The 15,212-nt window shown below is 37.5% G+C and overlaps 1 protein-coding gene across 1 annotated transcript in view; it reads right to left on the minus strand.

Moving 5' to 3' along the window:
* ARHGAP28 (Rho GTPase activating protein 28) overlaps positions 1-15,212 on the minus strand; it is a 154,407-nt gene that overhangs the window by 28,507 nt on the left and 110,688 nt on the right. Inside the window, exons 7-11 of the mRNA XM_082641422.1 lie at positions 8,266-8,350; positions 6,091-6,233; positions 3,173-3,338; positions 2,954-3,045; positions 578-655 (exon numbers count right to left, since the gene is read on the minus strand). Coding sequence (XP_082497548.1) covers positions 578-655; positions 2,954-3,045; positions 3,173-3,338; positions 6,091-6,233; positions 8,266-8,350 — 564 coding nt within the window. The remainder of the gene's footprint in view (positions 1-577; positions 656-2,953; positions 3,046-3,172; positions 3,339-6,090; positions 6,234-8,265; positions 8,351-15,212) is intronic.

Here is a 15,212-nt window from a genome sequence, read left to right on the forward strand (position 1 = left end):
TTTTTTTGCTGTACTTGAAGAGTTTCCCACCATACAGAAGTAGGAAAGTAAAGGAATTCACATTGCATGAGTGGTTTTATATGTAGCAACTAACATTACCTTAAATGGAGTTGGGTTTTAGAACTGCTGAGTGAGTGTTCTAGTGGCTACAGCCATTCCTACAAATTCTTATAAGGACTTCCATTAAAAGGAAAGCCAAAGAATGTTTCTAAGTTTGAAGCAATTGACAATGGAAATCAGGGATCATCTAATACTGGCTTAGTGAATTCCATGACTGAGAGGAACACAAAAAAGCTAAAGTGTTTAACACAAAAAACAATGATGGGACATTTCAACTTTACCAAATTAAAGACAAGCAGCAGTTTTTGATAGTGAATTGATGTGTTCTTTCATTGTTGTTGGCTTTTTATTGTTGTTGTAGGAATGCACAACTCAGGATCATGGAACACATGATCTATAGGGCCAAGTGGTAGTATCAAAAAAACAACAACAAACAACTAGACACACCTGATGCCCGTGTGAACTTGGGTCTAGCTAGCTGAGATCTCTAACGAGGAAGAGAGAAAATATTTGGTACCTTGACTTTGGCAGTACATCCTGAAAGTCGAAAAATCCCTTCAGATTCCAGACCCGATTCTTCAACTTTCTGAAAGAACTGGAAAGCAATGATACATTACAAAAATAAATACCTCCATATGATAACAAACATTTGAAGTAATAACGATGATGAAAACAATCGATACATTACCAAGCATATATACATGCCTGGTACTCGAATGCCTAGTTAAATGTTCACACTCTCCCAGGAGGTCAACATTAGCCTCCAATTTGCAAATGAGGAAATGGAGACTTAGAGCTGTTTTCCACTTTCCCCAGGGTCAACCTCAAAAGTAATGGCACCAATTCTCTCAAGCTTGTGCTCTTAACCAAGAAACTACACTGCCACTTAACTATTAAGATCTGATTACTGTATCTCTTTCTGCAGATTGACCAATAAGAAAAGATCCTAAATTTACTATCATTAGTTGCACTATTCTGGCTAAGAAGCTATAGGGATTCTCAAAGTCTGACCAAGGGATTACATACTGTAAAGGCTTATAGGTCTCATGAGCTCTCATGGTAATGATGATGGTTTATGATTAAATAATAATAAACACTAACATTGATTGTGCACTTACTGTGTGTCAGGTAACATTCTCGGCACTTTACTACATTAACTTACTTAACCCTCACAATAATCCTATGAGGCGGGTACTAGTGGAATCCCCATCCTACTGCTGAGGAGACTGAGGCATGGAAAGGAGAAAGGATCTGCCCACGTTCACACAGCAAGGGCAGGATCCAGAGTCTCTGCTATTTTCCCTTCAAGAAATGATGGTGCCTGGAGCTGAGGTAGTTCCTGCAGGTATGAAGAGAAGTAGATATTTAGGAGGAAGAAACGTGCTCGTAAGAAAAGCCTCTCCCACAGGAGTAGAAGAGCAGTGCCTCAGATGAGGAGCAGTAACTAGAGCTTTAGCACCTGTTGAGGTGCTAACACGCGGTAAACCCAGATTTAGTTTAACTGGCATGTATTGTGCACCTTCCATGTGCTAGGATTTTGCACCTACTTAACAATATAAATTCTTGTGTTGAATCTTCTCAGTCTTAGATTTTTATGCATTTTCTTCAGACTCTATCCTTTCACTAGAGGACAAAGGGCATTATTCTGGTTCTAATTCAAGGAACGAAAGGAAATCTTAGAGTCACCATGGACTTGGCCTTGGATATACATACTGTGCTCCTTTTTGCATCTACCTCTTGTGTGTTCTTGGGCAAGTTATCTCACCCTACGATGCCTCCGTTGCCTCAGCAGTAGAAGGGAGATGATAACACCGACCTCCTGGGGCTGCTCGGTGCTGTTCAGACATGACAAGATACAGACGGCCAGGTGCAGGGGAGGTGCCCTAGAGACGCGCACACTGGGTGTCGCCAGCATCCTCTGGCCCCCTGGTTGCCATCCTCCCTGCTCCTATTGGCAGCCAATCAATCACCTGATTTGAGGAGCAGCTCAATTTGAGGTATTGGTAGCAAAATTAAGGAAGATAGTGAAGAGACATAGAATGGTTACTGTGAATAAAGTAAGTATGTTTCCTCACTCAGTATTTTCACATATCATTTAAAAGCTGAATTGAAAATTCAACAAGATGTGTTTAGGGCTTGGAATTTTACTTGTGCCACCGGATGTCACTGTTGAATAAATGCATAATTAAACCAGTGTAAATTGCTGGCTATAAAAAAATGTGACACAAAAGCAAATGAGCCATTAACCAGTGATAGTCACAGAGACAACCACATACGATAGTTCAGGTAATATCAGTTTCAAAACCTCCCAAACCAAAATTCTTCTTTGTCTAAATGGATCGTACCTTCTCAGTCATACCCCAAACACCACCAGAATAAGCTGATTTTTAGACTTTATTTAGCTTTGTCTGGAAAATTCATTTAAACAATTATACATACACATTTAAAAACATCCAACCTGCGATATATCTCAGCAAATACTTGTATGATTAGTAAATGGACTGCTAATAATTAAGTCATCTCTTATACAGGAGAGAATAATCAAATACACACACACACACACAAACACATACATACACACAAATAACATGTTTTAAATATTCAAAGAAATATAACTGAAGGAAGCCATGTGACAGAGCATCTGCACTCGTCACCTGATGCTTTATGATCAGACAGTGAAACAGGCTCCAGAAGTTCTCAGCAAGGCAGACATGCCCAAGTGTTTGTGGATGTCATGTGGACGTATGGAGGAAACCTGGAAATCACCAAGGCCCAAGTCCTAATAGGGCTTTAGTGTCTTTAAATCTAAAGGAAAATTCATTAGTGGGTTTACAAATAGCACACTGCAAGCACAGGGCTCTATTAACTGCCCCTTTATTTACACTGAACTCACTTTTTGTAACACAAGGGGAACTTTCACTCCAGCATCTTTCCTTCGGTCATTTTCCAGCAGGACTGTAAGAGGAACTCCAAAAATCCCACTGTCTTCATTGTAAAATAGCCAAGAAAGAAAAAAGAATCAGAAAAGCACCGTCTTATTCCCATGTATCAAAGTGTTAAAGCCAGAATAAGTCTTTTTGTTTTGTTTTGTTTTCAGAATAAGTCTTAATACCTCGTCCTTTTACTTTCTCTGTTTTGTTCCTTTTCAGTTGAATACGAAAGGCATCAAAAAAGGCCGTCAATTCAATCAGAGAGAGATGGCGGATTTTCTTCATGTCTTCAGCAGACAGATCTCCTGCTTCAGTTAGGCCAAATCTGGTTTTCTGAACAATAAATTTCTAAAATACATATTGAGGATATTTATTTTTTATGGCAAAGGAAAATTATTATACCTTCATTCAAATGCCACCTGGACATTCTAAATCTGTACAGCAAGACATGCTATTCATAAAAAAAATCTCTGAGGAGCATGCTGCATCACAGAAAGATTATGAATATGATTTTTAGAACATCTGCAGATCACTACTACACTAAATTGAAACACAACAGTGATCTGAAGTATACCATAACATCATCACCACAACTGTGATGTAAAGAAGGTAGGTAATTTCTCAACCGAAACTGATTGCACCTGCTTGCTGGGACAATCGTTATTCTACCTTAAAAATCAAATTTAGGTAATTCAAAATATTCTTAAAAAAGAAAAATGCATAGAAAGTGCCAAATAATTCTACTATCATTTTGAAGCCAATTATATTGTTATATTCTCCATTTCCACACTAGGAAACAAAATACACTAAAAGAACAATAAAAAACCCTTCAACAGTCCAGAAATAATGTGAAGACTATAAGAAGTAAGACCTTTAAAAAACAAGAGATTGTTCTTGTAATAAATAACAGAAATATTACATATAACTAATAATAATAAAATATAAGTATTATATAAGTTAATATATAATTACGTAAATAAAATATAAATTTTATATTTAAGTATATATATAAAATATATAACAAATACTTTGCTCTCAGAAAACCTGGTATTGAAAAAAAATGGCTAAAGTAGAAATATAAAATAGTTATTTAAATTACAAACTTGTAAGTATACATTCCCCATAGGAGTTCCCTAAACTAGAGCTTCCTTGGGTTTTTTTTTTTTTTTTTTTTTCTTCCTTGGGATTTTTAAAGCATCTACCAATTCATTCATTCATTCATTTACTCATTCATTCAACAGCTGTTCTTTGAAATTCCAAGTATTTAAAAGCTAAACAACAAAACATAGGGTGTGGTCTGAGGCATACCTTGTGCTATTAAACACTTGGTTATTTTACCTTCTTTCTTTTTTTTTTGCGGTACGCGGGCCTCTCACTGTTGTGGCCTCTCCCGTTGCGGAGCACAGGCTCCGGACGCACAGGCTCAGCGGCCATGGCTCACGGGCCTAGCCGCTCCGCGGCATGTGGGATCCTCCCGGACCGGGGCACGAACCCGCGTCCCCTGCATCGGCAGGCGGACTCTCAACCACTGCGCCACCAGGGAAGCCCTAGTTTACCTTCTTTCTGAGACCAGGCCCCACATGCCAATAACACATAACAACAACAGCAACACAACAGGAACTGCAGTCATGACTGAGCAATTATGGACACTACGTGCTACACCCTATGCAGAGCTCTTCATGGGAGGCTGCCCTGCACCCCAGGTGAGCCCAAACTCAGGAGGAGACAGACATGATGAGGAGACTGGGGGTCAGCATCCTCTCTTGGACAATTCTCTCCAAAGATTCAGAGGGACTCCCCCTGCAACCAGAGTCCCAGAGCTGGGTTCCCTCTTTTGTCCCAGAATGCCACTGTGCCCTCCGACATAGAGGCTGCATAGGGTCCAGGAGGGGTTTTTTTTTTTTTTTTTTTTTTTTTTTTTCCGTACGCGGGCCTCTCACTGTTGTGGCCTCTCCCGTTGCGGAGCACAGGCTCCGGACGCGCAGGCTCAGCGGCCATGGCTCACGGGCCCAGCCGCTCCGCGGCATATGGGATCCTCCCAGATCGGGGCACGAACCCGCATCCCCTGCATCGGCAGGCGGACTCTCAACCACTGCGCCACCAGGGAGGCCCCAGGAGGGGTTTTGAAGATGGACACGTGTAGGTTTAAATCCTGTTTCTGCCTCCTATTAGCTGTGAAGATTTGGATATGTTACTTAGGTTATTTGGGCCTCAGTTTCCTCAACTGTAAAATGGGAGCAATCACTAGGATGATGAGAACTAGAATACCTACTGCAGTGTCTGGCCCATAGAAGGCCCCTGGTGAGTCTTACAATTCTCGCCCTGTCCTCTTCCCCTCCATCACAGGAATGGTCCAGGCCACCTGGGGCAAAGCCTCTGCCTGATTCTAGATGACTCATTCCTCTAGCCCTGAAACTGCCTGAGCCCTGCTCATCATGCCTCCAGCCCTGATCAGCACAGAATATTCAGGACTCCACATCTTGAACTCTTCACAAATGCACTGACTGAGTAGCAAATAGATCAGCGTAGCATATTTCCTGTATTGGGCTTTCAGAATATAATTATCCTGGATATATATAATGAGGCTTTCAGGCTAATGAAGTATGTAGCTCTACTTTCCCATCCCATAATAATAGTACGGATTCTTGAATTTATTTTTGATGAGTTTTTAGTGTCTGCCCTATAAGCTCTCACTTCTTATTGTTAATGACTGTGACTTTCTGCAGTGCCCCATCATGACACGTGGCTTCTAATGCACAAGGAGGTATACAGTTACAGGTGGAATCGGCATCAACCTGTAAGTAAAGTAAGGATATAAAGTGCATGAAAGCACACAAGCCAACTGGAAATCCTATTTCATCTGTAAAGCAGTACTCAAGCATATACCCTAGCAACTCTTCCTCAACCCAGGGCTGCCAAATACAGCCAGGCAGGCTGTGTACTACACAACAAATAATGTCCCTGGTGTGATGCAACACTGATGCCTGGCCTCTCCCCATGCCCTTGTGCACACACAAAGAAATTTTTTTAAAAATCCTAGTTTGTCCCACAGAGAAGTCACAGGAAGCTAGTGGAATAATCATGAAAGGTTTTTACTTACAGGTAAAACATAGTCTTCTTTCTTAAAATCTGACTTCTTAAATTTATTTCTTTTTGGAGCCTCTGTAACCATTTCTGAATAAGATACTTCAAAGGACAGCTCTTCAGCTTGTAGTGGAATGTCCTTTTCCAGATATTCATCATCTAAAGAACAGAGGATGTGGAATATTTAATATGCCATTTAATCAATCAATACCATTTACTGTAAAATAAGCACAAAATATTTACAAGTTAATCCATAAGCACGTTAGAATGTTTACATCCCAGGAAAAGAATTAGACTCACCCAGAATGATTTCAGTTAAGCAACTGATGTAGTGTCATCAGATTTCCACATGAACAAACTTCTATAGTTGTCATCCAAACAAACTTTCTATTTAATCTGATGTTTTTAATTTTAGATGTTTATGTCTCATGAAAAGCACTGAAGATTATTAGATTATTAGAAAGACCAAAATGAAATATTTCTATATATTCTCATGATATTAAAATTAAGTCCATCCAGACCCAACGTTGCTGCTCTTGGGGAAGCAAAAGCTTAAAGCAGAGGGAGAAAGGGTGGAGGCCCCACAGAAAATTCCTGCCTACTTTCATTCCTCTTGGGTTTTTTGCCAAACTGTGGAACTGTACCTCTTAAGATTTGTTCAAATTCAGTTTGCCCTTCACTACTAGATTTGTTCAGGTGAATTAATCCTAATTCTTGTGATTCTGTATCGTTACCTGACCTTGTATGATGCACATTACAAAGCTAAATGGGTGACAAGTAGTGTCCCATATCCATGTTTCTCTCAAGTCTGAAACTAAGACAATAGATTCCTTACCAAAAACAAGTGAAATCATTTGAGTAAACCTAAATCTGATTTTTGACTAAGAGTTTGGCTTGCCATCTTGTTTCATTGCCTGGCAAAACTGTTCATATGTCATGAAAAGTATTATTTGATTACAAAAAAAAGAGCTCATCTCTTTTACCCTCTTCTATAGACAGTGACTAAATGAAAACCAAATAGAACAAAAGGAACAAAAGATAGAAATGATAGAAGACCTAGTTAATCTCAATTAAAAGTTTAACAGAGAAATTTGTAAATCAACAAATTTAAAATTCTAAACAGTTATACTGAATTAAAACACAATAAATGGATACAGTAAGAACTTAGAAAATAATGAAGGCACAGTTAAGATTTTCACTCATCATAGAGGCTTGCATGCAAATCAGAGTAAGATTAATTATTAAATAAAACGCTAACTTCTTAAGGACCTATGGACAGATTCTTTGGACAGTGTTGATTATACAGGCCGATACTCCAAATCACCAGACTACTTCAGGTAGACTTTTATCTTTTAGTGGTATGAGTTGAACTGAATAACAATATGGCAGCAAGTAGAATGATGTGGAATAATTTACAGCAAATCCATTCTCTTCGATTTTTCTTTTTTTTTGGAAACAGCTTTATTAAAATGTAATCCACATGCCTAGAATTCACTTATTTGAAGTGTACAGTCAACGGTTTTTAGGATATTTGCAGAGTTGTACAACCATCGGTCAATTTTAGAACATTTTCATCACCCCAACTTATTTGAGTTTTGAAGCTAATGCTGCAAGTATGGGGTTCTGCTGTATCTGAGAAGACGGTGCATTATTTAGGGAAAATTTTGAGGAATCATAAAAGTGTGGCCTAAAGGGACCTATTTCTAACAAGGAGGATTTGAGATTCCATACTGAGCCCATGCAGAGTATCCAATGCTCAAGTGGAAGAGGCCCATTTAAAAGCTAACCCTGTTACTCTGTATATCACAAGCTGCTCTGCTGCTGCATTTACTTGAGCATAATTCGAGGTTCTTGGAAGTGGTCTACTTCCTGGTCTGCTTGATACTGTTAAGCAGATCCAGATTACCTGTGAGAGAGGCCCCAAATCAAAGACACTGCCTAAGTGAGTAGTTTCTAAATGATGCAGTGGGAATAAAGGTGGAAAAGATTCTGCTTCCAATCTTGTTCAATTAGTTTCGTCTGGTATGACAGATGGGCTGTTTGGAAGTGATGGGAGGAGAGGCCCGGGTGAAAATCAAAAAGGGGAGAAAACACACATTTTGCTTTCAGAAATTCACTTCTCACTGAATTGAGTGCCAGCACAAAAGCAAAAAGACACAGCCTGAGTACAGTAGGAGTTTGTGTCACTCACCACTCACTGCGTTCTGCACCGACTGTCCAGGGTCTGCTGAGCCATTGGAATGAGCTGGCACATCTGGAATAGTCTCCAGGGTAGACTGTGAAACAAGGGAAGACGAACACAAAACAGCTTATCATAAATACAGTCTACCCTACGTTTCAACCTGATTTATGTTCTGCAGTATATTTGAATTCTTTTCACAAAAAGCAATTCTTGATTCCATGAAGGGCTTGCATCTGATTTCCTTTGTTTTCTCACTCAGTTCAGACCTGTACAGCTCACACAGTTTTCTCAAAAAAGAACTAAGTCAAGGTCAAAATAACCACATCTTCTTAAATGTTTGTTGTCATACAGTTCCTAACGTAAAAATTACAATGCTTGATGTCACATAGTTTGACGATTATTATATTTGTTATTCTTGATGCAGCTGGTCACACATTTTGGTCGTAAACTCTAAGTCATGACATAGCTAGATGGCTAGTAACAGGGATGCTGGAGCCAGACTGCTTGGATTCTAATCCTGGTTCTTCCACTTCGTGTGACTTCAAGCAAGTTACAGGACTCTCTATTGCTTAATCTCCTGATCTGTAAAATGAAGATGATAATAGAACATATTTCAACAAGTTATTATGAATTTTAAATGACTATAAATCACATGGAACAATATCTGGCACATAGTGAGTACTGCATGAGGGTTAGCTACTATTAATATACTCATACATTAACTTCTTTGCTAGGAAATACAGAGTGATAATAACTACCAAAAATTTAAGTACGTTTTCTAGTTCAGTGTCCTCTCTTAATTAATTTCCTACTTTCTTCACTGCAGTCCTGCCAAAGCACTGCACTCCCCTGCAATGTTGTCAGAAGTTGAGTAATTAACTTTGTAGAGCTCTGTAGAGCTTTGTAGAGCTCTAACTCAGGTTGGATAGGTACTAGTAAAAACTTACACACAAATTCTACCATTTCTACCAATATAAATTTTAACATGGAAGTTATCAGCTGTGAGTATGTGTGAGGGTGAAAATCTGCTATTCCATCAAGAATCTTTTTTATGCTCTTCACACATAAGTCTGTTCTTTTTTCCCCAGAGCCTGATGTCATTTCTTTTACACTCATATTTATTTAGCAATATGAACTGAACACCTGCTTCATGAAAGATCCCTTATTATGTACTACAAATTGCACAAGGGAATCTCGAATGCTGAGCTTTGCGTTCTCTTTTTCCTATTTTATTCCAAAGGAGATAACATACCTTATTGTGTAAACAGAATGTGAATATATTGCCAACTATTAAAATACAGATGCTCAATTATGTAATTGGTGGCTCTAAAAACTAACACTACAGATTAAAGATTACCTATACACTGAAATCCTTAAAAAGATGTGGAACACTTTTCAGTGGTTTCCTTATGTTTTTCTAGAAAGAAATGTTTTATTAAACTTTGTAATAACTCATCTATAGAAGAGAACACTCCTGAAAATTGAGAAACACTCATGTAAGGCTTGAAGCTGATGGCTTGGGATCCTTGAATGGACTAAATGTCAATTTTGTAATCTGTAAAGTGGAGAAGTGCCATCTGCTGTCTGGTTTAACTGGCCTCCAGCCAGCCTACAGTATTGACTGAGGTCCCACTTTTTGTAATATAAATTATTCTGGGACTTTCCTGGGGGAAGCAGAAATTTAAATCGTGACCCTTGCTCTTTAGCTATTTATAATGAGGAGAAGAGAGTAACATTTATGGAACATTATTAAAAGACAATCCACTCTTAAGAGCTAATGTCTACACTACTAGTGTTTACTGGAGAGTAAAGGAGAGGAAAGAGGTGCCACCCAAAAGGATTCACTGAAGAGGTGGCTGACCTTGCACTGGAATTCAAGGAATGATGAAAAGGACTTACAAAGGCAGGGAGATGGGCAAAGCATTCAGGCAGACATGGAATTATAAATTTCAGTTATGGAAATCTGAAGCATTTTGGCTTCATGAGAGGATCACGGAGAGCCTGATTTGCCAGGAGTTGAGACAAGGTATTAGAAAAATATGAGAAATATGTTAGTCAAGAAAGTTTTGAAAGCCAGGTAGAGGTTCTCAGACTTAGACTCATAAGGGTTAAAACACAACAGAACAAATAAAAGAGCATTCATGTGTTAAAGCAGGGGGATGACTTGGTGAAAATGAAAAGGAAGATCTCTCTGCCAGTAAAGGGACCATGAGTTTTGAAACAGGTTGAATGAAAAGGCTCAGTGCTTGGTATTCATAATTTTAAAACATCCATTTACTCATTAAACATATTAATATTAGAATCTTTAAAATATTTTCACTAGTGATTTTAATGTATTTCAAACATAAATGCCACTCCCATTTAAAACAAACTTCCCTAGCTTGTCCATAATGGATCCTACCATTTCCCTACATGCCCAGCCACTAGAGTTTCCCACTGGGGCCTCAGCTGCTTTAGGAGAGGCAAAGCTTCCTAGCTACCAACGCTTGCTCTGCTGCCCAAATTCTACTGCACTGGGATTGGAGAGTAAGGGTTGAAGGATTATTATTTTAAATTCCAACATTTAGAAGGTTAGCACTATCCGCTAGAGTTCTCTTAAAACTAGACTTTGACTATCTGATATTTCTTTCGCATTAAAGAAACACCATACCAAATATTTTCCGTGTTCATTACTTACAGGAGAAACTCACCGACTCAAAAGATGTTTCTGACCTTCCTGACTGGCTGCTTGGTTTTTTTCTCATGGTTGCAATCTATGTGTTATAACTCTATACACTAAGTCTGCTTGTGCTTCAGTCATTACAGACAATAAGGCTCCCCATATTCCTCTTCTGCATCTGAGATCAGAACTGATAAAACCACCTCTTGCATCCACTGTGCCAAATTCCCCAGAGACGAACGTAAATAAGCCACATTCACTGACAAATACATAACCAATTTTGAAATAAAAAATATAATAAAAATTACAAAATCTATCCAAATGTGAATTTAAAGGCATTCCGATGCCATCTATGACATCTGAAATTATAAACTAAATATTAAAGACAATGAGAGTAATAAATTCCAAAAATCCATGTGAATAGCCAAAGTATTATTCAGATTACTTCTTAACCTTAAACACAAGTAACAAAGTTTAAAAATAAATGGACTCCAAGGGGGGAAAGCGGCAGGGGGCTGGGGGTGGTGGTGTGATGAATTGGGCAATTGGGATTGACATGTATACACTGATGTGTATAAAATTGATGACTAATAAGAACCTGCTGTATAAAAAAATAAATTAAATTAAATTCAGGAAAATAAAAAGTTGCTGATGTAATGGATAAGTTCCGAGCAAATCCTTCTAAAAAGGGATATCTGAAATTTTTGTGTCTGACATTAAAATGAGTATATATTTCAAAAAAATAAAAAAGAAGAAAAATGTTTATAATCCAAGAGACTAGGAAAAATTATCCAAGTAGACCCAAGAATGAATGAAAAAAATTAATACGATAGAAAAAGTAGGCTTAATTAATTAAAGGTAGTGACTTTAAAAAAAAATACTGCCAACACAGGCAAGTATTTACATTCTGATAGACATAAATTTTACGAAGAAAAAAGGAGTAATAGCTACCTTCACAGAAAATTTTAAAATTATGCACCTAAACAAATGTGTGTATGTACATATATATATTTGTGTACATATGTGTTTACACACACACACACACACCAACATATATTGAAATTTTAAATGAACTGGATGTTTTGCTAGAACAAATACACATTACCAAATTCATACAAGTTGGGATTGAAAGGAATATAATCCCTAAACCATATCATTTGAAAAATTAATCAAAGCATTAGGTCTACAGTGATGCCAGGCCTTGGCATAAAACTGTATATAATAGTTTTTACAGATTATATGTTTACACCAAAGTTTAATAAATAGCTCCAAAATACTGAAAAAGATTCAAAGTTCTCAACATGTTTGTACCAAGATTAGCATAACTCTGGTAATAACAAAAAGAAATTATATATTATAGCCTAACCCCACTTACTAGAAGAGTGGTTAAAAATGCTAAAATGGTAGCAAATCATATTCAGTAGCATAAAAAAAGAATAATATAACACAAGTAGGGTTTAACTAAGCAATGAAATTATAGTTCAACATTAGAAAAACCTATCAATGTAATTTCCTAAAGTAATTGCCTTTTAAAGAAGAAAAACAATACATTCATTTTAATAGATGATACAATCATTTGATATAACTCAATCTCTACTCCTGATAAAAGTAACTACAAGGCTCAGAAACCCAGAACAAATATTCTTCTTAATAGTGAAACTTAGAAGAATTCATGAGAAAATCAAAAATGTATCAAAAGATCTCCATAATTATTATTCAATGTTATAAGTGCTTGAGGTTGGTTCAATAAGGTAAGAAAAGTAAATAAGATGAATAACTACAATCTTCCCTTGGTATTCATGGGGGATTGGTTCCAGGACCCCCAAGGATACCAAAATCCTCAAATGCTCAAGTCCCTTACACAAAACGTTGTGGCGTTTGCATATAACCTATGCATATCCTTCCGTATACTTTAAATCATTTCTAGATTACTTATAACACCTAATACAATGTAAATGCTATGTAAATAGTTGCTGGTGCACAGCAAATTCAAGTTTTGCTTTTTGGAACTTTCTGGGATTTTTTTTTTTTCCTGAATATTTTCAACCTGCAGTTGGTTGAATCCTAGAATGCAGAACCTAAAAATAAAGAGGGTTAACTGTATTTTAAAGATTGGGCAAATAAAACTTTCAGTATTTCAGATGATGTCTGCACAAATTATAAAATCAAATGAAAAATTCTAAGAAATAAAAAAGAATTTTCAGAAAGGAAACTATAAGAGAGACTTTTTTGAGTAACAAAAATAATTTCCTTGTATATCCACAAAAACAGACAAGAAGATACCATGAAAAACCCCTACCATTTAAAATACCAATGAAAGCTATTAAGTTCCTAGTAACTAACAAATGAAAAAATGTGTAGGAAAAAATATGAGAGGAAATTATGAAATTTTATTGAAGGATAGAAGATACAAATGAATGGAAAGACACAATTTTTTCTCAGTGGGAAGATGCAATATTTTAAGATGTGAATTCTCTCTGACAATCTTTAAATTCAATGAAATTCTTAGTGGAGTACTAACAAGATTTTTATTTAATGGGTAGTGATAGCCTCAATATAAGTTCATCTGAAAGAAAAAAATTTCTGAGAAGAGGAAACAAAATTTTGATTCTAAACAATGATGGCAAACTTGTAACAAATTTAAACAAACAAAACATAGAGTCATAGTAATTAGGATAGACCCTGTATACGCAGAGAATTCACTTATCATAAAGGTGCAAATCAAACAAGTAAAAAAGATGAAAGAATGAAAAAGCAAGATGTTGGTCAAGCCAAGGCTATCCCCTTGGAAAAGATAAAGTTAGGTTACCTACTTTATCCCATTCCACAACATAAATGCCAATAGTGATAGTTGTCAAGAGCCTCTGGAGTCTTGGAGATAACACTAAATAGTCAGTGAAATTTTCCCTGACAGGCCGGCGAGATTTACCTTTATAGGCATCATGGCCAGGATCCCTGAAGCCCTTGCCTCCACTGCACTGGATCACTGGAAATCCCACCATGTAGGAGAAACTGGGGAACCAAAATGGGGTGCCCATGGCTCCTTATAATCAAGAAGCAGGGAAGTCAAAAATGTGTTTACGTCATGGTAAGAAGTTCTAGAATGATTTTCAGTACAGGTGCAGAAAGAGTTAAGTTGGCACCTGTGGGCTACTTTAGCAACTAACCAATTTGTTCAACATTTCAAAGTAAAGATATTATGAGTAACAAACAATCCAAAGTAAGTCACACTATAGACAGGTACCAATGAAAATTTTTTGAGTGTCATTACTGCTGAAACTTTTACTTATGTCATTATTGACATTCAATCAGTTTTCAGAAAAACAAAATGAAAACAAAAACGAAATCTGAGTGACTAACTTACCCCAGGAAGCTCTATCTATAACTGCCATGCAAGATCATTTTCTTTCTCTTACACTGTCAAACTTTCAAGGATCCTATCTGTAGACAACACGTGTTCAATAAAGGTTTGGTGAATGAATAAATCAATGTATCAGCAAAGAATGAAGAAATAGAAAAACGTCACAAGCATTGTGGTCACAGAGCTGCCATGGAAAAGCCTAGAAAACAGGCCTACCCAACCTCCTCTTCTTTAGCAACTCAACGGTGCAAACACCATGCTTCAAATTCTGCTTGGTGTGTGCACAGAACTACACACAGTACTTTCTTGTTGGCTTATAGAACAGATGAATTCAGCTAGGGGACAGACAAGGGGTCAGAGACAGGAGTTTTCTAACTACCTAACACTAACACTAACTAGAAAGTGGGGAGAACTGCTGCAGGCATGGAGCAAGACTTGCATTTTAGACCGATGACTTGCAGCCATGGCGAGGATGAGATGGAGGGTATAAGCTAAAGTCCGGGAGATCACTTAGGCGGCTGCTTCAGTAACACAGAAAGATGATGAGTTTCTGTATTAAGGAAGTAGTTGTAGGAAAAGAGGGGAGTAGACATATTCTAGAACTATGTACAAGATAAAATCAATAGGTGTCAAAGAAGACAGGTAGAGGTGAGGCTAAGACTTAGGGCTGAGTCTTGGGCACATGGGTACCTCCAGCTGAGACTGAAAATGAAGGATCCTGGGCAAGGCCTTACTTAGAACAGGAATCCCTGGTCACGGGGGGACAGCACAACCATGTAAGGTCTACTGTAAGAAATTCCTCATTTCTAGGAGTTACCAGTTTGCAAATGACTTACTTTGTTTTCATCACTAAGTGGGGTGAACTGGAGATTATCTCTAAAAGAGAGATATTCTCACTTATTTGCATGACTTACTTTGTTTTCATCACTAAGTGGG

Source organism: Mesoplodon mirus (assembly GCF_964341445.2).
Source record: "Mesoplodon mirus genome assembly, chromosome: 13".
In the NCBI taxonomy this organism is placed as follows: domain Eukaryota; kingdom Metazoa; phylum Chordata; class Mammalia; order Artiodactyla; family Ziphiidae; genus Mesoplodon; species Mesoplodon mirus.